Raw genomic sequence first — 27,490 nt, forward strand, 5'->3', positions numbered from 1 at the left:
ATACAGACATATTTGCCAATGCTATCCTCTGTCTATCTTAATCTATGAATTGCATACAATATTTCTAGTGATTGAATGTGAAAAACATACAAGTGTTAATTGTATCTTTCAGCAGCTTGCGGATATTTCTTGTGGAAATTGAAAAACAATTCTATAACGATTTATGGTAGGTTGTATTATGAGTAAAACATAGGATACTTTTAAAGGAGAAGCTATTTGATTCTAAAATCACTTTTAGGTGCTAAGTAATTATTTGTTAAAACACATGTGACAATTGAACATGATATAAAGGTGTTTTTTATTAATTCGCAGTGTTTATTTCTCGATACTGATTTATTAAAGACAGGAAAAAAATAGTAAATTGACTCACCTGCTACACAAACTTATTTGTTAAACACTTATAAAAATCAAAGATTCAGTAAGACATTGAGATGATTTTGTCAACAGTTTTACCATACCCTGATGATTCATATATAATTCTGATAAGTAACCGTTTACAAATGAAAGAAAGACCTTAAATAAATTTTAGTAGGTATTAATTGTAGCTAAAATATTCAACATTGATGTCTACTGGAAATGTCACAGAAAAACCCAATATATTCTTGGATAAAATGTACAAGGAATAACTAAAAATAAAAACGTTTATGCAGTACCATGTTCGTGGAAGACATTCTGGAGCGAGAACAACAACAAAATCTGCAGAAATTGATGAAAACATAGAATTTTGCCCTGGCATGAAAGCTGAGCGTAAAACAAAACAGACTGGAATATTTCAGACACGTTGCTTCTAGAAAACAAAAAAAACATTAAACACTATTTCAACTTCAAGCGATGAAATTGTCGCTATGTAGAGACTTAGACCTGAAGACCAGCAGTTTGTAATTGCCATCCGTCAAATTATCACTCATTTTACCAACCTAGTTACAAGAAGTACCATCCATTATCAACACGTCCACTTCAATCTTCATATAAAACCTTGCAAAACCAACGCAGATTTTTTCGAAGATGAAGGACAGATAAGTTTCAAACGTCGTCCTTCTTACTGAACTTCTTTTATAGATTATTTCTCCAAATTCAGTCACTCTGAATTAAGTAACTGCTCAACTTTCACTGTTGTTTATTAAATATGATGGTGCTTAAAATTGCCATTTTACCATATTTCAAGTGAAGAGAGCTGACAGAAAACATTAAAATGAAGATGTTACTTGGGTTTAGGAGTAATTTTCAGAATAACAATTCTTAGCTTAAAATGCTTTTTCTGCAACACTACATTTTCCACTGTTGAATACTATAGGTGTCTTTGTAACATAGGACACTATTTTATTTTGTCATCATTTCGTTTTGATTAAAAAAACATTATTTATAAAGTTAAAACCAATTTTAAAATACACGTTGTGAATTATGATTCATAAGATTTATCTATTTGCTTTATTAAGTTAGTGATGATTAATATTATCGACAAAAATAAATATATACATAAGAATCGAATTGGTAAGATTTTAAGTACACATAAAGAATAAAATAAAGTGTTTAAGTTGTTACATTATAAATCTGTGTAAGTTTCATGATTATATCTTCTGATTAATTAATATTATTTATCAGTTTACTCAACATTGATATAAGATGTATCTTGACAATCATATATTGATCTTATTTCTTGGCCCGGCATGACAAAGTGTGTTAAGGCGTTCGGCTCGTAATCCGAGGCTCACGGGATTGAATCCCCGTTACACCAAACATGCCCGGCCTTTCAGCGGTGGGGGCGCTATAATGTACGGTGAATCTCACTATTCGTTGGTAAAAGAGTAGCCCAAGGGTTGGCGGTGGGTGGTGATGACTAGTTGCCTTCCCTCTAAACTGTTAAATTAGGGACGGCTAGCGAAGATATCACTATTTGCGCGAAATTCAAAACAAACAAACAATCTTATTTCTTTGTACCCTGGTGGGGAAAGCGGTAAGTCTTGTGAATTACAACTATCGAATCAGAATGTCCGTTTTTCCTTTCAAAGAAAACAGCAAGTATCTCGACGTATTTTGGCTATAAAAAAACACGTACATTTGTTTGGATTATTCTAATAAAGTTTCGTGCTTCAAACATTTTTTAAAAAATATTTCCTCCTTACTCTGGAAAGTTCTCAAGCTCTGGAATTGTGTCTTCGAGTGGCCCGACAATAAATCTGAAGGCTCATACACTGAGAATGGAGTTTTGATACCCAAGGTGGGCACAACAAAGATAGCTTATTGTATAGCTTCATTACAAATAAACAAAGCTTCTACATTCATTAGTTCTTTCATGCATTAATTTCATATTTTATCAGTTACGTGAATAAATAAACATGCTAAATTTATTTAACTTTTTCAAAATATAGTTTAAGTAATGTTATTTAGATTTATTTGTTTTTAACTTTATATTGTGTGTTATCATACTATTATGACATTATCTGTAATTTTAATATTACATTTTAAATGGCAGGACCAAACCAGGCTTAATAGAAATTTTCCACTTTATCAAGAGGCAAGAAGTTTTATAAGTAATAAAATCTTGCTAAAACATTTTTAATTTTTTTCAAATTAAATCTCTAGCCTAATATTATTCTATTTTTAATAGAGCCTGATTTTTTATTTAATGTATAAGTTTTAAATATATTTATTTACTTCAATATATATTTTTGTGAAAGGACATCCATCGTTTTCGATGTCTTAGTTATCATCTTATATAATATATTCCTGTATTCTCGTGTTTCATATAGCCAAAATGTGAAAACAGCTATTAAATCTAAACTTTATAAATCTTTCTACTGCTTTTCTAAGAATTTTTGACATAATTGAGAATAAAGCAATTATTTTGGTATTATAACAATATATTTTAAATTTTTGTCAAAACTTCTTAATATTAACATATTAATTAATTATGTTGTTATTTATATTGATTTACTAAAATTATTTTCTAACATTTCAGCTTTAATTTCATCTTCTCTTGTAGATTTTTATATTTGTAAGTTGATTTTAGATACATTGAATTTACAGTTATATGTATTTTTATTGTGCTTAATATAATTCATCTAAATTTAAGCAGTAACAACAAATTTTCTTTTCTTATTTTCCTTTGAATTATACTCTAGAACTTACATATAACTGGGGAATGTTCATTAAAATTAATATTTATATTAATTATTGAAATATTTTCAAATTTTATTGTACTTTGTACTTTTCATCCAGTAATTGTATTAGTTACGTTCCGTTGTTCTTAATACTATTTTTATTGTAAAGCATATTTTGTACTTATAGTAATTTATTTTTATTTGTTTTATAACACATCTAGACAATATGGTATATCTTTTAGTTTTCTATGATGAAAAGCTTTTAGTTCTACTTACTTTTACATATGTTATACATAAATTAATTATATTATCTAAAGCTGTAACAACATTTTAAATCACATCTTTTCGTGGTATCGAACGTTTAATAAATATTCATACAATCATCTTACACATTTTGCCTATAAATTTTCTACTACTTTTTCGAGAAGTATTTGATATAACTGGTTATAAAGCAATTATTTAGTTTAGTTTTACTTCTACTATTATATTTTGGTATGTTTTTTTTTAAATATTTCTTTTGCTATTGATATTAAACTAAATATGCTATTATTTAACACAAAAAAGTATTTTTATAAAGATTCTTGACTTGCCGAACGTGAAAACAATACATAGTCTATAATGAATTTAAAACTTGTTTTACAATTCACTCAATTAATTTTACAATTAATTGTAACTTCTATCATCGTTTTACCTTCCGGTTTCTCTTTCCTTAATATCAATTAATTTGTAATCCTTTATTTTGCTCATATAAAAAATTACACGACATTTGTTTTATCTGGTAAATCTTCTCACTCACAGTTATTACAACTTTGTCTATGTGATCTCTTTTGTAATTTAACACTTGATTATCTTTGTGTACGCACGAGCTCGCGTCTTTCGTATTTTTGATGAATAGAAGATGAGAGAGTTGAATAAGTAGTGGATATATTTCTAGATGCTGTGTACCTTGTACTGTTTAGTAAACCTACGCTCCCCCGCTGGCTTAGCAGTAGTTTGAAGAACTCACAATATTATAACTTGGGGTTTTTAATTATCCATTCTTTATTTTTAGCGACTGGGTGTTTTTACCTATAAAGGGAGCGCTATTGTCTCGTGAAGTATTAGCACCCTCTTTTATTCATAGCTTTAAAATTTTTGTACTCAATATGATGATAAAAAAATTATATTCACTAGAATCTATTCGATATACTATTAATCAACCATTTAACCAATTAAAATAAAAAACTGTCGTCAGTAAAATAAGTAAAACTGTGTTTCTTGTTAAATATAATTGCCTATCTGTGTTGTGTCAAATTTAAAGCGTTATAAGCTCTCAAGAGAGGATAGTTTATTGGTTTGTTTCTATTAAATGTGTTAGCTACCGCCACGGAAGATCGAAGCATGAATTTTACCGTTATAATTCCAGAAACCTATCGTTGAGCCACCAGAATACATAAAATATATCCATGTATTTGGGTTTTACCCCAGGAATAAAAGTCATTACTGCAAAAATATAGCAAAGCTTAATTTTGTAAATGTTGGATGTTCTCCGTCTCAACTAATATGGGGCGTTGTAATATGACTGTCAATCCCACTATTCTTTAGTGAAAAAGTAGCCCAAAAATTAGTGGTGGGTAGTGATGACTAGCTGCTTTCCCTCTAGTATTTCATTACTAAAGTAGGGACGGCTAACGCGGATAGCCGTCGTATAGTTTTGCGTGAAACTCAGAACAAACTAATGACTGTCCATCGCTTTCTCTCTTTGAATTTAAGGACCAAATTCCTTTACGTTCCTCGTGTTTATTTGTAGCTTTTCTTGTTCTTGCTATCAGCGAAGCTAAATTTCTTCTACAAAAAAAAATATTATTTGTACGAAAGAAAGCACCAACTTGAGATCAACCACATAGTGAGATATATAAGAACACACTCTAATAGGATGTGTCGTTGTCGTTCACTCCAAATTGTTCAAACTTCTAGCAAAAAACGACGAACGTATATATGAAAAAGTATTTTGTTTGACAAGCTGAGGACTGAAATCAACGTGGCTAGTTTCAGAAAACATCATGCAAAACAGTTTATTATTACTCATCAGGACTGAAGTCAGTTGCACATTTATTCCATAAAGCCGTAACACAGCGTGTTTAATCAAACTTATAACTGTTGTGGTACAACTAGTAACACATACAGTAACAGAAAACTTAAAATCTGTAGCGTTAGTAAAACTAGTGTTGGTATTACACAATGATGTGATTACTGCTTGTCCATATCTTCTCTGCAAGTCTTTAACACGGCTGAAAAGAAGGGGATAAAACTGTTATGACATCCAAACCCAAAACTCAAAACTCTGCAAGTCTTTAATACGGCTGAAAAGAAGGAGATAAAACTGTTATGACATCCAAACCCAAAACTCAAAACTCTGCAAGTCTATAACACGGCTGAAAAGAATGGGATAAAACTGTTATGACATCCAAACCCAAAACTCTGTAAGTCTGTGGTAAGAAGTTCGGACAGTTTTTATCATCGTAATAAGAGATATTAATAACCTCACATGGTTTATACGTGGCTCCACATTCACTGTAAGAGCCTATAGTTGTTAGGTAACTAAGACTATTCATTTTGCTTTTTAAGTTTCCACATGGTGTTAAACAACCTGTATTATTTGATACAGGAGTAGGCATAGAAGCTTGGCTGTTTCAAATGCTACTTCTACAGCGGCTGTACGACTCATAACATCAATAAATTTCGATAAAGTTGCGTTTAGCCGTAAGTCAGTGTGCTGATATCAGGATGTAGGTGGTAGTTGTAATGAGAATGCGTACGATAAAGGCAGGTTGTGTGGGTGATATAGTTAGTTATCAATTGATATTGGGTGAATCGCTGCCATGGAAACTCGTGAAGTTCTTCTTAAAGGAAGAAACACCTAAACAAGGAAACTTGACAAATATCATGTCTTACTAAAATTAATTTATTGTACTGAATTTTAATCTCAGAAAAGACTTTATACTGTCTTGTTGAACGCTATGAGGACTTATCCTTCTTATACGGAAGCTTTGGATATAAAAGAGAATATAGTGTTACGTATTACTACTTCGAATGTCTTAAAACTGAGTTAAATTGTAATTTAGATTTAGAAATTAATTAAATGTCGAAATGTATCCAATTTATGACACTTGCTAACAAAATTTATTAACATAAATATGGTTTAATATACAAACAATAATACAATTTACAATAACGGTTAGTGCAAAAAATAATCTATGTAGAAACAATATCGAGTCTTTTTTTCTGCTGTGGAACTTTCTTGACGTGTTATCGAGGGTTCACGATGAGCGATTTAATTTCGAATTGATGTAGGTACAATTCACTTTACAAGGAGCTAGCTAGCTCTGTGTTCTTCGCTGGTCATATGCCGATTATGGGTCGAGTTTTTCACCGTTGAAGTTATGTAATGTATTCGTAAATATACTGATGTCCGATATGAATCTAATAAAGTTAAATGGCTTGTAATGTTCGAAATTTATAAACATTTCTAGTCAAATATCTGAAGTTTCCGATTAATAAGCGTTAATCACAGTCATAGCTTCCGAGGTTTATAGCATACCAACTATAGAAAATCAATAATATATACTGTCTCTCGGCGCATCGCGTTGGTTGCATTTATAGGCATGAGGAGAGACGATACACTAGTGTTTATGTACACACATACATTGTTGATTCTTACACTCGAGAATCTTTTACAACTTTAGTGAATAGTTGGGAATTTCGCAAAACAGATTTAACAGTATAAGTGCTGTAGATTTCTAAATATAAATTTAACTTAAACAAAAAAACAACATTAAAATAGATATATAATAGAACATTCGTCACAATAGTTGAGTTGGTTAGTTTGTTTGTTGTTAAGCAAAAATTATGCAATGGGCTATCTGTGCTATGCCCACCACGGGTATCGAAACCCGGTTTTAACGTTGTAAGCCTTCAGGTTTATCGCTGAATTATTGCTGTAAGAGTTGAATGACATTGGTTTAAGATTGCGATGTATTTTATACCTTACTAATTCGTTCATCAACGTGACGAGGTTATGCTTTAACACGACATTAACCTATATAATAACATAATATTTTATACGTTCCTTACTAATTCGTTCATCAACGTGACGAGGTTATGCTTTAACACGACATTAACCTATATAATATCATAATATTTTATACGTTCCTTACTAATTCGTTCATCAACGTGACGAGGTTATGCTTTAACACGACATTAACCTATATAATAACATAATATTTTTACTAAACATGGCAATTATTTAAAGTTTATATGACAAGCTTTATAAATATTACTTTATAAACAATCACAAGGGGATTTCGAATGATGGCCCAGGACCTGTGACGATGAAGTAGCAACCTTGTTACGACTTTTCCCTCTTGTCCAATTATGAAACATCTATTTGTTGTTTTAATTAATAAACACTATCTAGCAATTTGCATCTAGAAAATGGTAATTAGTAATTGAACGTAGGTGGTGATATACAGCTATTCCCAAACGTTTTGCTTTATCATAGAATTATCCCGTGTTCCTTCATGAAATTGAATGAATCCTACTGAATAACGTTATGTTTGAAGACTGAACGTAAGGGTTAGCTACTTTTTAGCCCTCATTCAATAAAGGAAGAAGGAAGTCTTGGAAACCTACAGAATACACTACAAGCACTACTTATTGTTTTTCGATAGGCTTTTATGAAATAATTTTGTACGTTTTTGAATAATGTTATAAAAAGATCTAAAATATTTTTCATTCCTTAACTATGGGGTGACGTGTAATTTTAAAAAATCTTAAAAATTGTTAATTGCAAAACTTGAAAAAATGTTTTATGTAGATGTTTAAATTATATTTGAAAATGGGTGTTTTTAGTGTCATGTGATTGGTATGTGAATCACTGTAGGGAGGATACTGTGAGCATATTCAAGTAAAGTAATGTAAGATTTCAACGAACGGAAAAGTTTCAAATAGATCTGGTTAATATTACATAGCGCAGATAGCCCTCGTGTAGCTTTGCGCGAATTAAAAAACAACAACAAAACAAATTAATATTACATAAATATCGAGTTTTGGTTCACTGCTTTAGCGATAACGTTACATTATCAGGCAAGGGCCAGCACTGTCTATGTAGGGATACTGCTGTTGTTTGTTAAGGCACTCGACTCGTAATCTGAGAGTTACGGGTTCGAGTCCCCGTCACACCAAACATGCTCGCTCTTTCTGCTGTGGGGCGTTATAATATGACGGTCAACCCCACTATTCGTTGGTAAAAGAATAGCCCAAGAGTTGGCGGTGGGTGGTGATGTCTAGCTGCCTTCCTTCCAGTCTAACACTGGTTAATTATAGGCGGCTAGAGCAGATGGCCCTCGAGTAGCTTTGCGCGAGATCCAAAACAAACCGTATCCCCCGCTAGTACAGCGGTAAGTCTACAGATTTATAACGCTAAAATCAGGGGTTTGATTCCCCTCGGTGGGCTCAGCAGATAGCCCGATCTGGCTTTGCTATAAGAAAACACACAAACTCAAAACAAACCAATACCATTGTTTCCTTTTATAACTACATATTTATGACTAAGTCACATGTTAACCTCCGTAAATATCAGTATTTGAGGTGACAAAGTCTCAAATGAAGTATCCACTTGTATAAGTATTATTAATAACTAGTGTAATTAAAAAAAATCTTTATTCTAGTGCAAACAATGTTATCGTTACCCCTTGAAGCTAACTTTCTTAGAGAAATTTGATGTTCTTATGAAAAGCTTAATTAACAACAGAATTATCAGCTAATACAATACTATAAAACACAGTATCTGTCTCCCGGTCGCGTATTGATGTCATAGCAACGTATTACGTAGTTTAAGTTGGTTGGCTTCCTGTCAGAATGAACCGAGTTATCTACAGTTGATTGAAAATCAAAGATATATTTCGACTAAAATGTACAAAAAATCACGGCATTATAATCATAGAAAGTTGATGCCTTTTGTTATTGTAATTTACGAGTTTAGTCTCTATTTAATGAAAATTTAACTGTTTTGACAGCGAAAATTTAAATCTCTCAACTGTTTTAGTTATTTTATTGATACAGTATTGAAGAAACTATGCCACGCACGTGTTAACGTCTGAAACCTAACATGTAGTTGATTGTTCTCTTACTGGGAAACCCACAGGCAGTCACGTGTGTGCGTGCACATCTTTTTAATGCGGTAATACAACAACAAAAGTAAACATAGTACCTTATATAACGACTTCTAGTATATAGAAAAGCCAGTGTAGTTTTAGGAGAAATACGCTCCAACAATGGCGCTTATATCATGTGGCTTAGCAATAGAAGTATAACTTAGTATTGTTGTTAAGAGTCCATGTGCTGAAAGAAAAAACGAAATGTGTAAGCTAGAAAATTGAAAACAAACAAACAAATTGTTGTTTGCTAATTAAGAGGCCCCATTATTTAAAGAGGTTTGCTTTTTATTGTTTGATTTTTCTGTTTAAGTTAAAAATCGGAGAACAAGTCAGAGGGAATGTTGCCTTGATAAACAAGCCACATCTTGTGAAGGAGCGACAAAAGTATGGAGACTATACTCTTTTTCAACAGTGGGTTCAGAATAAACACACAAACATAGTAACTTATAATAAGTTAGTCTAATAACCCGCGTAATTTTGCTTGTAAGAGGTAAGCAACAAATATTACAGTTGGAACCTAATTGTATTTAAAAATTGGTTATGAATACTACTTCCCTATATCTATTGAAAACTTGCATTAAAATCAAGCAAACAAGTTAAGAAAAACTCTACAAATGTAGGGGTGGTATTTGCATTATCCTAAGAGTTGATAATAGGCGGTATTCATTGGCCATCTTTTTACATTTAAAAATCAGGGATTACTAGCGCAGGCAGGTTTGCACGAAGTTTAGCCAACAAAGAATCCACCTCCAGTTAAAGTTCTCAGAGTAAGTCACAGGTCAGTCTCATGGTAAAAACTGGAAGTCAACACAACAAAAGTTAACAACTGTTGACTTCAACACTAGTAACTGTGACAAAACCGGTTTCGATAGTCGTGGTGTACACTGCATAGATACCACATCTTGCTGAATAACAAACAAATTATTTTGAGTACAATATTTTATCTTTATCTAGTTTTATTTCTACAATTAATTCATAGGTGGCGACATATTCGCTTTTTCAAACGAAGTATCTATAATAAACTTTTTTTTCAATTTAACATATATACATAATTTAACATATTTAAGAACTCTTTACCATAGTGAAGTACGTTTACATGTTTTATGCTTAATTTGAATTGAATACTTTATTTATTAATTAATATTAACCTCCGATAAGAGCAAGTTGTTATTGCTAAGCCTAACTGACCTCATCAATTTTGAGATTTTGGCTTATTTGTATGCCCAAACAATGCAGATGATTAATAAATGTTTACTTCTTCGACACAGAAAGTTTCAACCCTTTTCACACGTGCTACGTGTCATTGCCCATGTCATCACGCTTTTCACTCGCATTCAAAATAGTATTGAACTGGTATTTCATGAATTTATACCAATAAGTTTGATATGAAACTGTAGTTTGTAATTCAGATTTTAGTATTATACATTATTCAATTTTTTAACTTAAAAGTTAATATTAACACAGTTAAATGTCTATTTTTGTATGTGAATGATATGTTGAATACAGCACTTGTTCGAATTAGATTTTTTATGTCAAAATACTAAGTATGTAGTTTTATACAAATTAGAAACTCAAATTACTAATATTGACAAGCTAGAATATAAAGTAAGAAGCTCATATCTTTTTATTTTTACTTAGATAGGGCCTATGTATTGAATCATAGTTACCCTGTTCAACTATTTCCAATTTTGGAAACGGTCCCCTATGTATATATACTTCGATATGCGACATGTGAATAACCAGTCGAAAGCTGAAAATGTCCCTCTAGTGATTTTTCTCAGCTATTTCATTGTCACAAGAGACCATTTCGTTCTTTCTAACCAAGAATTCAAGCAGGTAAATTGTCTTAAGTCTACTCAAAATTTCATACTTTTAAGACAGAAATATTGCTTAGCTTGATAAATTATAGTGGAACTGTACGGTATCGGTACTGTAAATCATTATTTTTGGATTACTCGACTTTGTATATATATAATTAAAAATATATATTTTTCGTTTCATGTTTTACACCTGACTTATTTTAAAAGGCTTAACAACCTATTTACAGCAGAAGAGAAATGTTTGCTTTACTTCCATATTTACTGTTCCATAGTTTAAGAAAAATACGATTAATAACTTATTTACAAACAATACATACCTATATACATATATAGTGTATAATAACTGAAACATGACTGTATACTACAAAATACTAGTCTACTAAAATGCAACCAAGTCAAGGCCACTTTGAAAGACTAAAGGTCAGTTTTATATTGGATACGATAAGATGAGTGACTTGGTGACTTTACAGTGACTTGGTGCACATGCGCCAAGTCACTGTAAATTGTGTACTGTTAACCAGGCACGGTTGAAAGGTTAATATATTAAAAATAATAAATGTATAATGTTATGAAGCATAAGCTATCTAGTGTAAATAATTGTGCTTTTATGTTATATATTGTTGTCTTTTTATAAAGAAAAAAACGCAATTTATATTTGCTTCCTAATGTTTTTGCACAGTAATTATTGGTCAAATCTATCAAACCTGGTTAGGGGACTTGTTAGTGAAAATAAAAGATAAATATAGTTTTTTTTCTTCTGATAACTATCTAGACATTATAAAAATTTTGCATGTTAAATTTTAAACTTTTCTTTGCAAAAGGCATTTTTTAATATTAAGATAAAAAATTACTTTACAAGTTGGCTAGACAACGTGCAGACAGAAAAGTAAAGGCATGAAAAAAGCATTGTTTAATGAACTTAAGAAGAGGGCGCGCGCTGACCACGTGGTAGAGCTGTGGATTTCGCACGCAATTTTGATCATAAGCAAAGTAGAACAAAAATAGATTTTTTTTCGCTGCTGTATTTTCCGATTAAAACATCACCTATTTATTTTCCCACACAACACGACATGGGACTGTATGGTTCGTAGTTTTATTCAGTCTGAATTCTTTGTTTTAGTTTAAAAGTTAAACGATGTTTTAACTAATAAATATCCCTCTTTAACTGGTTTTGTACAACGTGTGTATATTTCATTGTTGGAGTTTGCACTGTTCGTTTTGTTTTTAAGTTTCGCACAAAGCTACTCGAGGGCTATCTGTGCTAGCCGTCCCTAATTTTGCAGTGTAAGACTAGAGGGTAGGCAGCTAGTCATCACCAACCACCGCCAACTCTTGGGCTACTCTTTTACCAACGAATAGTGGGATCGACCGTCAAATTATAACTCCCCCACGGCTGAAAGGGCGAGCATGTTTTGCGCGAGGGGGATGCGAACCCGAGACCCTCAGATTACGAGTCGCATGCCTTAATACGCTTGGCCATGCCGGACAGTTTGCAGTGTAAACAACAGTTCGGTTCGAGATTGCAATACACATGTATGAATTTCTCACGTGCGTAACTCCCATTACTGTAGTGCTCAGTAAATCAATGTGATTTACAGGAAGGTTAAATTAAGACCATGTCATCTGTCATTATTCTGACATAAAATTCATAAAATATCTGCTCTACTCTTTCTAGAGCCAACAAAAGAGCGTTTATCAAATTCCACTCTTTTAATCGAGAAAAATAACAGTTTTCAAAGTCAAAATGTAGCTTCCCTTTGTAGCCGTGTGTTTGCCAGCATTTTAACAACAAAAACCTAATATATCATCTACAACAAAGGAACCAATAAACATCCACCAATCATATCAAACAACTAGTTATTGTTTAAGATCTGTATGGTTTATAAACAATTACTGATTACAGTAGATTTTGTATTTGTTGTTAAACACAAAGCTGCACAATAAACTATTTGTGCCGTGCTTACAGCAGGTATCGCAATCCGACTTTTAACGTTATAAGCATTCGGGATTTCCTATGAGCCACCATGTAGTTACAGAAATTAACCAATAGGTATTGAATACGTGTAAGATGTGACAATTAAAATGTAATCTGATGGTGACACGACTTATTTTTATCCAATGAACGCCAACATCGTCATTGTTTTCTCAAGACTCAACTGCAGAAATAATAGACTTCTCCAGTATTATTAAAATACTAGAAATGAATAATAATAATAAACCTAAACAATGAAATTAACAAAAACAAAGTAACAAGTAATGGTGAGTTTGAATAATCCAATTAACAACGGAGAGAAGAACCTACCAGTAATGAACCTGAACAGTGCAATTGATTGAACACAAATGGAAACAATTGAAATGAACACGAACAATGTAATTGATTGAACACAAATGGAAACAATTGAAATGAACACGAACAATCTAATCAGCCTAAAAAAGAAAATAAACTGTTTATTAATAATAATATTTCTGCCCTTAAATGTTTTCTCTGTGTTTCGGGGTACACATGATGAAATTAGACTTTAAAGCGCCATCTTTAGTCCACTTACTTTAGTGGATGCCTATGAGGTATCATCTTATATGTCAGTTATCATAAGTTTCTTGTGAGGAAATGGACAGGATACGATACGGTAATAACATAGGTCTAGTTAAGGGAGTAGGGGGGAACAAGGGGGCATGGTCTCATCTGATAAAATCTAGGCATACTAATTGCATATTATTTTTCAGGTTTTATTTATATTGTACTCGTTTTGTATCATTTAATGAACAAATAAAACTTCCATAAACATTATGACGTTTGATTTATTTTAATGAATAATGAACACTTTATCAAAAATTTAGATCAATTTCAGCTTTGTAATTTATTGACACCCCCTTAAAATTTTCTACTCGTTGAATAGAAAATATGGCTACACCACTGGGTAATAAAACACAGGTGTAGCACATGCTATTCAAGTACTGTAACAAATATAACTCTTTCAGCTTACGTTTTCAATCTTCATGTTGGCAACTTTTAATAATAAAAGAAATCTCGGATATAACTTTCATGAGCTATTTATGTAGCTAAGCCTAATAACAGTCACTTTTCATTGTTTACGGTAAGGTGAGGAGGATATTAGTCGTTTCGTTATTAGAATCCATTAGGTTAACTAACTCTAATTACAGTACTATTTTTTTACCACGTACTTACTACTTACTGGAGTACATTGCGTTTGTTATTTTCAGAACAGCACGAGCTTCACCGTAAATTATCTCGCATCAACTTTTTAGAAGCGGCATAGTGGCTCAGAGAGTGGCTTTGAGGTTTTTTCTCAAGTACAAACTTTTAGCTCATAGTTCTATCGCTTGATCGTTTTTAGATCTAATTACAGCCGTAGCTATTGACGATTCCCTATTGTTTCGTATTTGATGAACTTCTTTATGAGTAATGAACCATTTCCATGTTGTAAGAATATATTATAAAATTTTTCTACTCTTATAAGAAGATACTATACAAGTCTTTCCACTGTTAGAAGAAAATATAAATAAATGTTTATACTGTTGTAAGAAGGTATTATATAAACTTTTTACTGTTTTAAGAAGGTACTATACAAATCTTTCTACTGTTGTAAGAAGGTACTATATAAAACTTTTTACTGATTTAAGAAGGTACTGTACGAATATTTATACTATTGTAACAAGGTAAAGTACACGTGCTTACATGTCACAGTCTGGTTTAAGGTGAAAGAAAATAACACGTTCTACATGTGCAGTGTTTAAACACTATCCTGCAACTCTCTGCTGGTGTAATAATATATTTTTCAAGTTCTTCAGTTTCACAGCTGGATCGACAACGACATCTTTTTAGAAACACTAATGTGTAACGTCAACCATTACACTCATTACTCATTTTTTTCACTGTTTCTTTTTAAATTTCAAAGTTTGACAGTGTCATTAGCTGGGCTAAGTCAACTAGCTGCCGCCTGAACTTGAGGTCATTTTCAAAGGTAGCGCTGTGTCTCGCTGGAACTGAACGAAGATTCTTGAGGTGATTGATGTGAAAATGCTATGAATTTATTTTTATAAGAGGATGGGACAGAATTTCTGTTCTACACGTGTTTTTGGCCACAGTAGCGCCCTCTAAAGATGTAATATTATGCGTGAACTACAAATAGATGCTTTACGATTTCTTTTACTTGATATTTAATATCCTCTGCAAACCTTATTGAACGTCCATCGGCGTATGTGTGTGTGCATTACAACTTGAAAAACATATAATCAAATAAGTAAAAATGTAAACTTTGTAGCAGTTCTTGCAAGGCTGACCGCTGGGAAAAATTAGTTTATCCAGTGTATATTGTGAAAATGTATGTGACTCTGTTTCAGTGCTAATAATTGACGTAATATTATTTATTAGTATAATAATATGATTTAATCACTCTACAGTACACACATATAAATATTTCTAGACAAGAAATCAATGCCTTTTGTTGTTTAAACGTAATGGGAACCTGTGTTCTGACTAGCACATGGACGGAACCTTGAATTGTAGCTAAAACTTACCACTGAACCACTTGAACGGAAAATGAGGAGTGAGGAACCGAGATTCTTGGTACAATTTGAAAATGATATTAAATTGAAAAAAATAATAATGAAAACTAAATAAAACATTAGCAGTTGAAGAAGATCCATAGAAGTCACAGTTAATTGTTAAGTTCCACAGAAGTCACAGATGATTGTTAAGATCCACAGAAGTCACAGTTGATTGTTAAGATCCACAGAAGTCACAGTTGATTGTTAAGATCCATAGAAGTCACAGTTGATTGTTAAGATCTACAGAAGTCACAGTTGATTGTTAAGAGATTTTGACAGGTTGCAATTTCCTTGAACACCTAACAACCAGTATGAAGTAGAATTATGATGTCTACATGACACCTAAAGTCTGAATGTATACATTAAAATACCTTAATATCTTAACATACAACATATAAACATTCATACTAGTTATAGTTATTACTATCTCAACATACAACATATGGACATTTGTAGTAGATATAGTGATTATTGTCTCAACATACAACATATGGACATTTATAGTAGATGTAGTCATTACTATCTCAACATACAACATATGGACATTTGTAGCAGATATAGTGATTACTGTCTCAACATACAACATATGGACATTTATAGTAGATTTAGTGATTACTGTCTCAACATACAACATATGGACATTTATAGTAGATGTAGTCATTACTATCTCAACATACAACATATGGACATTTGTAGTAGATATAGTGATTACTGTCTCAACATACAACATATGGACATTTATAGTAGATATAGTGATTACTGTCTCAACATACAGCATATGGACATTTGTAGTAGATATAGTGATTACTGTCTCAACATACAACATATGGACATTTATAGTAGATGTAGTCATTACTATCTCAACATACAACATATGGACATTTGTAGTAGATATAGTTATTACTGTCTCAACATACAACATATGGACATTTATAGTAGATATAGTGATTACTGTCTCAACATACAACATATGGACATTTGTAGTAGATATAGTGATTACTGTCTCAACATACAACATATGGACATTTATAGTAGATGTAGTCATTACTATCTCAACATACAACATATGGACATTTGTAGTAGATATAGTGATTACTGTCTCAACATACAACATATGGACATTTATAGTAGATATAGTGATTACTGTCTCAACATACAACATATGGACATTTGTAGTAGATATAGTGATTACTGTCTCAACATACAACATATGGACATTTGTATTAGATATAGTCATTACTATCTCAACATACAACATATGGACATTTGTAGTAGATATAGTGATTGCTGTCTCAACATACAACATATGGACATTTATAGTAGATATAGTGATTACTGTCTCAACATACAACATATGGACATTTGTAGTAGATATAGTGATTACTGTCTCAACATACAACATATGGACATTTGTAGTAGATATAGTGATTACTGTCTCAACATACAACATATGGACATTTGTAGTAGATATAGTTATTACTGTCTCAACATACAACATATGGACATTTATAGTAGATATAGTGATTACTGTCTCAGCATACAACATATGGACATTTGTAGTAGATATAGTAATTACTGTCTCAACATACAACATATGGACATTTGTAGTAGATATAGTAATTACTGTCTCAACATACAACATATGGACATTTATAGTATATAAAGTGATTACTATCTCAACATACAACACATGAACATTTATGCTAGATATTCTGATTACTATCTCAACATACAACACATGAACATTTATACTAGATATTCTGATTACTATCTCAACATACAACACATGAACATTTATACTAGATATTCTGATTACTATCTCAACATACAACACATGAACATTTATACTAGATATTCTGATTACTATCTCAACATACAACACATGAACATTTATACTAGATATTCTGATTACTATCTCAACATACAACACATGAACATTTATGCTAGATATTCTGATTACTATCTCAACATACAACACATGAACATTTATACTAGATATTCTGATTACTATCTCAACATACAACACATGAACATTTATACTAGATATTCTGATTACTATCTCAACATACAACACATGAACATTTATACTAGATATTCTGATTACTATCTCAACATACAACATATGAATACTCATACTAGATATAGTAATTACTATATCAACTTAGAACACATGAACATTTATACTAGATATGCTGATTACTATCTCAACATACAACATAGGAATGTATATTCTCACTATTTATAATGTTTAATATCTCAGACTTTAACTGATACACTTGTAATAACACTGATTTGGGTGTTTATTATCTCAACATACACTATATGAACGTATATTTACACTAGTTAGTGTGGTTATATCAACTGTAGTATATATCCTGGAAGTAAAGACACATATGTGGAAGAAATATATTCTTAATCAGGTTTAATGTCTGCCGAAAAGGAACTGGCATAGTGGTGAGAACAAATTATCGGATACATTTAGAAACAAAGAAGGAAAGAATATACCGCTGTTTGGTTCGAATTGTTTCAAGCTCCCTGGAAATTTCGTTTGAATTTCTGTTTGTATTTATAGAGCACTTTTTTATGGTTACTCACTTCATATTCAGCCTTAGTTTCTTCACATGTCTTCAGAAGTGTTTTATAGTAAATTTTTAAGTTATACTACTAAAGAACATTGTGTTCTGTGTGAAAACTGAGTATTTAATTTATATATCTAAAGAATATTGTGTTCTGTATGAAAACTGAGTATTTAATTTATACAACTAAAGATCATTATGTTCTATGTGAAAACTGAGTACTTAATTTATACAACTAAAGAGCGTTGTATTTCGCTAGAAAACTGAGTATTTAATTTATATATCTAAAGAACATTGTGTTCTGTATGAAAACTGAGAATTTAATATATACAACTAAAGAACTTTGTGTTCTGTGTGAAAACAGGGTATTTAATTTATACAACTAAAGAGAATTGTATTTAGTGTGAAAACTGAGTATTTAATTTGTACAACGAAAGAAAATTATGTTCTGTGTGAAAACTGAGTATTTAATATATACAACTAAAGAACATTATGTTCTGTGTGAAAACTGAGTATTTAATTGATATTGTGATACTCACAGAGCTGCCGAAATAAGTGATGTGTGTTTCATTATTCCTTAGTTATTGTCAAACTTCTAATGGAATTGGTATTATGTTTTTCAGTCTTCTTTGAAGACTAAGTGCCACTGTTATAATTAATGGGGTATATTACATTTCTTCTTGCAGTTGGCTGTCACATAGGTTATGAAGTAAGCGGGGTATGCTTTACGTTACTGGAATAATAAGATAGATCGGAACGAGAGATCTTCTCGGATTACACTGTCACGGGTTGTAATACCAAGTATTACTAACCCTTTCATAAACCCATCTTTATTTAACGTTACTGAAAAGTAAGACAGAGTTACTATCTGTTTCAGTAATCTGATAAACAGATGCTTTCTTAAGTAAAGTAACATTTTTGTGACGTGTCTTTACCACCAATTCATTAGCGTCGGCTCGAGGTGTCTGAAGGTTTGTCTGACAGCCTTGAGCATGTAATTGGCGCGTGGTTTTGACGTACACTAATTGACAGTAGCGAATGTTACATATTCCCACATGTATTTCAACAATGTGTAGTGTAGATTTGACACGTAGTCCAAAAACAACTTGATTACCCATTTGTATAATCAGTTGTTGTTTTTTTCCTTTGTTGAATTTCGCGTAGTTTTATCCGTACTAGCCATTCTGATTTCGAAGTTATAGACTAGAGGTAAGATAATTGTCAGCACCATCCAACGCCTGCTCTTGTGTCAGTCTTTATAAATGAATGGTGGGAATGGTCGTGACATTGCAACACCCCATGGTTGAAAGGTGAGCATGTTCGACAATGAGTTTTGATCCCGTGACCTGTATTGCAAATTGAAACCAGACCACCGTTCAATGAATAGTGACTCAGGTGGTTCTTCTGTATATTGTTAACAAATCTTTCTTGTTTATTACAATTGTTTCAGTTTTGTAGCTGGTAACAGTATAAATAAATCGTTTGTTGGTTTCTTTGTTCAACAATATTACTGTTAGGTAAAGTATACATCTATAACTTACCAAAATATGTTTCCCAAAAAATATTGTTGTGCAATTTAAGAATTTTAAGAAAACTCTTTCCCCCACAGTATTTTCATTTATTAATTAGTTAGCACGGTCAGCTAAACTTACAAAATGATTGTTTAACAAGTATTGGTATTTTTTGATATCATAGTTTATTGGATATATAAAGGAGATATAAAATGGGTTTGTAGACCACTAGATAAATTATTGCGTGAATAACTAGACAAAAGAATCTCCATTTGTGAATGTGACATGAATAGGTGAAAATAAATATTCACCACATGTGAACATCTCGTATTGTGAACTCAGCAGCTATAATAAGTCAAAATGAAATCTATTGAGGATAAAAGATTAATTGGAACAAGTGTCAATAATAATAAATTAATGGTACTTACTTAATTTGCATACAATACAAATAAATTATGACATGTTTCGTTGATCTTTAGGCTTTGAGAAATAAACTGTAAAACCAGACGAAGAGAAGTGTTTAACATGGTATCTTGTGTGATAAAGAAGATATAACTTCACAGTGCCATTCCGATCTTAATTTCAAGAACTAGATGGCGCTCTTGAGCAAGGAAATATCCAGTTGTCACCGGTAAAGCATCACCTGGAGCGAACAGAAGAAACTAGTAGCTGTACACTTGACCGTTGTGTTGAAGACTTATTTATACAGCAGCTCGAGAGTTTGACATCAACCTGCAGGGTTTTGGTATCACGAGGACTGTGGTTTATTGAAGATTTGAGTTAGAGTTTTAGTGCAGATGACAGTTCATGATTTCTGGAATGTATCGCTAGGTGGAGTGGTATCAAAGAATTAATTATTTTTTATTGTTATAAAATAAACTTGCATCGATCATTTGCAGTGGGTATGAATGGAAGGTTCTGATAAAAGAAACTCGTGAACAGTTGGATAATAAGACAGAGTTTTATAAAAACAACCCTAACACTGTCGCTTGGTACGAAATTCAAAAACAAACAATCAAGTCGAAGGATAATGTTTTAATCGATATTTAAAGTAACTATTATTTTGGGAGCACAGTGTTTGAAATCGTGTTTCAAAATTAGTAATTTGTGGATACTCTTTTCCAACACATTTACTAATTTGAATAATAAAAGTGAAAGGTTTTAAAGCTTCTTGATTTTATGAAATGCATCCTGTAGTAAACTTTGAAGCTTTAGAAAGTCAACGTTATCTACACTTTGAAATAAAGTACAATAAATGAAAGGAAATCAAGGAAACGTAACAAGACATCAAAGTGTGTTTAGTTTTTCCTTCACACCTCGAATGTATTAAAATGTTTTCTTATCGTGTCATTCCAAGCACGAGGCACGTAATTCATGAGACTCCTATGTTAAAAAAGTTGAATTCTGTTGAAATTATTTCTTAAAGTTTTCTTTGGTGGTGGAATCAAATCTACCAGAATATGTAAATTAACGTGAAATATATAAGTCTGATACACTGAACTAAAACCTGCATGAAACAAAACAAATAACTGGACAATCAGTGTTTATATTTGTTTATTTACACAAACTGAAAGAGTAAGAACTTTGAGAAACAAATAATCCACCTTACATATTAAAAAGTTTTATACAGTTTAATTTTTATAAACCAGACTTTCTACACATGTCATCAACAGTTCAATCATTAATCGCTATCACTCGAGTTTCTACACATAACTAATATTTAACATAATTTAACATCATAGGTACGTGTTAAAGGTTATCAAAAATGATCTTACAGGACCAAGGATAACTAGCACATGTTTTGGTTCATTCCTGGTGCTGTTGTTATTATTTTACAATTGCTCGTATAGGCTTATTTGTACTTAACAGCATCAGTCCATCTCCTAAAGAAGCGTTAAATCGGCATCTAACATTTGTCACTCGGAATGTTAATCTATTAAATATCTAATTGTTTTCACACAACTCTTTGTTACTTAAAAAGTTTAAAAGAAAACGATGAGACTCCATTGTTCGAAGAAGAAATTATTGTTCTAGGGAAGAACAACAGTGTTTTAAAGTTAAACAGAAGCTAGTTAAGACAACTGAAGTGTTAAAGAGAAATTAACGGTCACTCAAGAATAATAATATTGCGAAAAGTTAAGAAAAGAATTAAATATATAAAGGTCGTTGGAAGGTATATCAGAAAGTTAAAGACAAGCAACTGAATAGCATCAGGATATTCGATTATCTACTTTTGTTTTTTATTATATCTAATTTAAGTTATGTTTCCTATTTTATTAGAATGCTTATGTTGCATTGTTGGATTAATATAAAGATTTAAGACAAACCTAAGCCTTCTGGGACTAACCGAACCTTGTGAGATATTATTGGGTTTACTGCCGAAAATATCGTTAACAGTGAAAGTGCTCAGCTAATAAACTGTTCTTTCTAATCATTAGCAGTAACACAGGTTGAAAATTATCTATTTAGGTACGCTCTTTACTAAGGGTATATTTACGGCATCACGTACTATATTTGTAGCTTACTTTGATCAGAAGTTAATATTAAAATATTAAAGGGAAGCTACTTAATAGTATTAGAAAGTTAACGACAAGCTATTGAAGATCATCTGATTTGCAATATATTTAAGAATCCGAGATGCTAAGCTACCTAATAAGTAATTTTGACTTCTACGTTATATGATTAATAACTTTGAATATAAGTCACAACATTTTTAGAAGTTAGGATACTAAGCCACCTGGGTAAATAGTTGGGATGATAACTCTTCTTTCAACTAACTTGTGATGATACTCAACTTTCTGTTTAACAACTTGTAATAATGCTCAACATTATGTTTATAACTTGTAATGATGCTCAAGCTTCTGTTTAATAAGTTGTAATGTTGCTCAACCTTATGTTTAAGACCATGTGATGATGTTTAACCTTCTGTTTATTAACTTATGATGATGCTGTTGTTTCGTAACTTTGAACGATAACCCATCTGAATATAAATTTATTGAGATCGTAAACCAGTTGATTATAGTCTGGGGATGTTGTATAACCTTCGTAAGAACCTCTGATACTAAGTCATCTTGTTAAAAACTTGGGGTGTTATATAACCTTCTTAGGAACCTGTGATACTAAGTCATTTTGTTAATGACTTGGGATGTTGTATAACCTTCTTAGAAACCTGTGATACTAGGTCATCTTTTTAATAACTTAGGATGTTATGTAACGTTTTTTTAGGAACATGTGATACTAAGCCATATTGTTAAGAACTTGGGATGCTAAACTATTTGGATATTAACTTGGGATGATTCGATATCCTTCAAACCTGGGATGCTTAGCCTGTCATCTGATGAAAACCAGATATGTTATCCAGGAGTTAAGTAAATCATAAACTTAAACATGGATTTTTTTTCACTCCTTCACTTTGCAATTAATATAAATACAAAGTTTTCAGACCTTTAAGTTGTATTAAACAGAGTGGTGTGTTTGTGCGTGAAGTTTAATAGGAAAAATACTATTTGGAAGAGATAATGATGCTACAGGTTGCAGAAGTCGACTGTAATAAAGAATCATTTATAATGTGTAGAAGTGTGCTTATTCAAAATCATATCGTTGTTTCATTATCGAAGTAACCTCTGTACATCAGTACAGCATTGGTAAGGAATATAAATAAATACCGTTAGACCTACGATAATGGTGAAGTGTATATAATATATATGGAGTTTTGAGCCAGTTTCACTTCGCCATACAGTAATCCAAATCAATTTAGGTATGTAAATAATGTTATAACACTTTGTAAGGTTCCTTATTCGATATTATACAATAAACAAACTGCTTAATGATTGTCTCTGTATGTATATATATATATATCTGTGGCATAGATAATTACTTACATACCTAAATAACTTTACGTTACGATATGTCGAAGTAAAACGGACTCCAAACCCCATATATCATGCTTTGATGTATTCTTGTTCATTCATATCTCTTCCAATAACGCTTCAATGCATTATTGTACGAAATTCATTAAACAATGTTGTATTGTTATTTTACAGCACTCTTTAAACACTGCCGCACTGTATTATTTTAGAGTACTCTATAAACAGTTGTGCACTTTGTTGTTAAACAATACTTATCAAACAGTACTTCAAAGTGTTACAGGACTTTTTGAAACAATGCTACAGTATGTTATTGTTTAGGAATCTTCAGACACTGATAGTATATTATTGTGTGTTATTACAAATACAAGAATGTGTAGTCCATTGTTTGTAGTTATAAGTAGTATTCCGTCCACAAATCAGTAACTTAACCACAACAATTGTTTATAAAAACTATATCTGCTAATTATGTGCATAAACACAGTCTTCATCCGTGAGCTTCTGCAAAAGATGTTTCAAACAGTTCACGAAATAACGAGATATTCAAATTATGGGGTAAGTTGGAATATAGTCAATTTTGAATGGTGAAAATAATACAAATAAAACAGGTAATATAAGTTTTATTTTATACTGTTTAAGTTTTAGTGGCTCGTGATATTGTGTTTGTCGATGTACGTTACTACCAATACATTCGTGTGATGTTGTTGTGATAGAAAGCAAAGAGTTTTCTTTAAATCCATATGTGACATTTTTAAAAGGTGGACATCTCTCATTGCTGCCACCAGCACTGTGTTATACTGTTGTCACAGAAAGCAGACTTTGTCCTTTAAATCCATGTGTTACAGTGTTGGCAGGTGAACGTCGTTCATCATGGACACCCTTATTTTTTTTACGCCCACTTCTCATTTCTATCGCTTCATTTTCCTTTTTCTCACATGTTAACTGAGAATCTTCTCTTTCTTCCTTCACAATCGCCATTGTTCTACGCATTTCTAGTTCCCGCCGTTTTCGATCACGTGCCCTCTCTAGATGACGCTTTCGCTCCTCTTTAGGCCAATAGCGTCCGACTTTTAAATCGCTCATTGCGTCGTCATCAGTAGTTAATCCACATCTTTCTTCGTTGATCTTCAGAGCTCGCTCTTTGAGCAATTTGTTTCTAAGGGGTCGTCTTGTGATGTATCTTGATCCATCAGATCTTCGCTTCACTTTCCATTCCAATTTAACTTCTTCATCACCTGTTACGCTGCCCAAAACATTAGCTTTATTAGGACAACTGGGTAATGGCCGACTGGAAATCGGTGATAATGGTTCCCATAAGATATTCTGCTGACTGCATTGCTGTTGATATTGTTTCTGGGCAAGTGCTTGACGAAACAGCTGTTGCTGGAGCCATATCGTATGTTGCAGGTTTTGTTCGTTTGTATACATAGTCGTACAAGGATGTATCGAAACGTAATTTTTAAGAACTTGTGGGTGGGGAGAAGGCCATCTGCTATCTATGGCTGTAAGGTCTGGGGAACACCGAGAAGTATCGCATCCACTTCCAGATTCTTGGCCACAAGATTGACACCATTGGCGACAGCTGTCACAACTAACCACGCTGGAGATATCCGAAGTTCTATGCTGTGTTTCCTTGTCTTCCATTTTTGGAGCCAGGAGTGAGCCCTGGATGTCAATGGAGCCGAAATCCACTCGTGCAGTACCAGAACTAGTTCTTGTGTCATAAGTACATGAATACTCTCCTTTGTCCTGTAAATTTTCCGCAGTCTGTTTCCTCAATTCTGAATTGTTTCTGATCCATCGTTCTACTGATTCCTTCTTTTCCCACAATCGTCGAAATCTGCCAGTGGACCCCTTCCTTGAGCCACTTCGTTTAATCCCTCGATCAGGACTGCTTATAGATGGAACTGAGCACATACCTTCTACATGTTTTAAAGCGTCGTGAAGCTGAACATTCTCCAGTCCATGGTTTAAATGTTCTAAATCACCATCGCAGTTGTTTGAATAGGAACAACTGACAAGGCTCATGGTGCTGGTCCCAACACATTGAACTGGAATGATTTCGCAATAACCACACGTTTTATCTTTCAAAATCTCTCCATTGTTTCTGAGATAGGAACTGTTTTCTGAAGGAGTTTGTTTTCTCTGGAAGTGCTTTTCGAAGTTAGCACCTGGGTATTCATTCTCCTTAGTCTCAGTCTCAGAACTCTCGTCGTATTTTGTACTCTCGTCGGTCCTTCCAACACCACTGTCCTTCTCGTGGCGACATTCGACTGTCCAAGTGTCCGTGCCTTCGTCGTCGTGGACCTGCAGAAACATACAAATTTAACTCACATAAATAAAGCTAGGATTGTGAGAGCAGAAAAAGATTATATAGGTATTTAATGATCTTCAGTTGCTAATATTTCGACTACAAATAGCTTTGTAACCTGTCAAACGTGTCAATCACTTACTCCTTCTGTAACCTGTCAGACGTGTCGGTTATTAACTCCTTACGTATACTGTCAGACTTGTCAATCACTTACTCCTTCTGTAACCCGTTAGACGTGTCACTCACTTACTCCTTCTATAACCTGTCAGACGTGTCAATCACTTACTCCTTCTGTAACCCGTCAGACGTGTCAATCACTTACTCCTTCTGTAACATGTCAGACGTGTCGGTTATTAACTCTTTACGTATACTGTCAGACTTGTCAATCACTTACTCCTTCTGTAACCTGTCAGACGTGTCGGTTATTAACTCCTTATGTATCCTGTCAGACGTGTCAATCACTTACTCCTTCTGTAACCTATCAGACGTGTCACTCACTTACTCCTTCTATAACCTGTCAGACGTGTCACTCACTCCTTCTATAACCTGTCAGACGTGTCAATCACTTACTCCTTCTGTAACATGTCAGACGTGTCGGTTATTAACTCTTTACGTATACTGTCAGACTTGTCAATCACTTACTCCTTCTGTAACCTGTCAGACGTGTCGGTTATTAACTCTTTACGTATACTGTCAGACGTGCCAATCACTTACTCCTTCTGTAACCTGTCAGACGTGTCGGTTATTAACTCCTTACGTATACTGTCAGACTTGTCAATCACTTACTCCTTCTGTAACCCGTTAGACGTGTCAATCACTTACTCCTTCTATAACCTGTCAGACGTGTCAATCACTTACTCCTTCTGTAACCCGTCAGACGTGTCAATCACTTACTCCTTCTGTAACCTGTCAGACGTGTCGGTTATTAACTCTTTACGTATACTGTCAGACGTGTCACTCACTTACTCCTTCTGTAACCTGTCAGACGTGTCACTCACTTACTCCTTCTATAACCTGTCAGACGTGTCACTCACTTACTCCTTCTATAACCTGTCAGACGTGTCAATCACTTACTCCTTCTGTAACCTGTCAGACGTGTCGGTTATTAACTCCTTACGTATACTGTCAGACTTGTCAATCACTTACTCCTTCTGTAACCCGTTAGACGTGTCAATCACTTACTCCTTCTATAACCTGTCAGTCGTGTCAATCACTTACTCCTTCTGTAACCCGTCAGACGTGTCAATCACTTACTCCTTCTGTAACCTGTCAGACGTGTCGGTTATTAACTCTTTACGTATACTGTCAGACGTGTCAATCACTTACTCCTTCTGTAACCTGTCAGACGTGTCGGTTATTAACTCCTTACGTATCCTGTCAGACGTGTCAATCACTTACTCCTTCTGTAACCTGTCAGACGTGTCACTCACTTACTCCTTCTATAACCTGTCAGACGTGTCAATCACTTACTCCTTCTGTAACCTGTCAGACGTGTCGGTTATTAACTCCTTACGTATCCTGTCAGACGTGTCAATCACT

The 27,490-nt window shown here is 32.9% G+C and overlaps 1 protein-coding gene and 1 long non-coding RNA gene across 5 annotated transcripts in view; one reads left to right on the forward strand and one right to left on the reverse strand.

Moving 5' to 3' along the window:
• The first annotated feature begins 2,049 nt into the window (after positions 1-2,049).
• On the forward strand, positions 2,050-21,234 carry LOC143243901 (uncharacterized). The gene is made up of 3 exons (XR_013024806.1): positions 2,050-2,218; positions 10,937-11,134; positions 20,254-21,234. It is a non-coding gene; the product is annotated as an uncharacterized LOC143243901 (long non-coding RNA).
• An 80-nt stretch (positions 21,235-21,314) lies between these two features.
• The window catches only part of LOC143243870 (PDZ domain-containing RING finger protein 4-like), a 283,466-nt gene continuing 277,290 nt past the window's right edge, over positions 21,315-27,490 (reverse strand). For all 4 annotated transcript variants that reach the window (XM_076487620.1, XM_076487638.1, XM_076487629.1 and 1 more), the window contains exon 7: positions 21,315-25,947. In XM_076487620.1, coding sequence (XP_076343735.1) covers positions 24,433-25,947 — 1,515 coding nt within the window. In that variant the 3' untranslated portion in view covers positions 21,315-24,432. The remainder of the gene's footprint in view (positions 25,948-27,490) is intronic.

This window comes from Tachypleus tridentatus, chromosome 1, assembly GCF_004210375.1.
Source record: "Tachypleus tridentatus isolate NWPU-2018 chromosome 1, ASM421037v1, whole genome shotgun sequence".
NCBI lineage: Eukaryota > Metazoa > Arthropoda > Merostomata > Xiphosura > Limulidae > Tachypleus > Tachypleus tridentatus.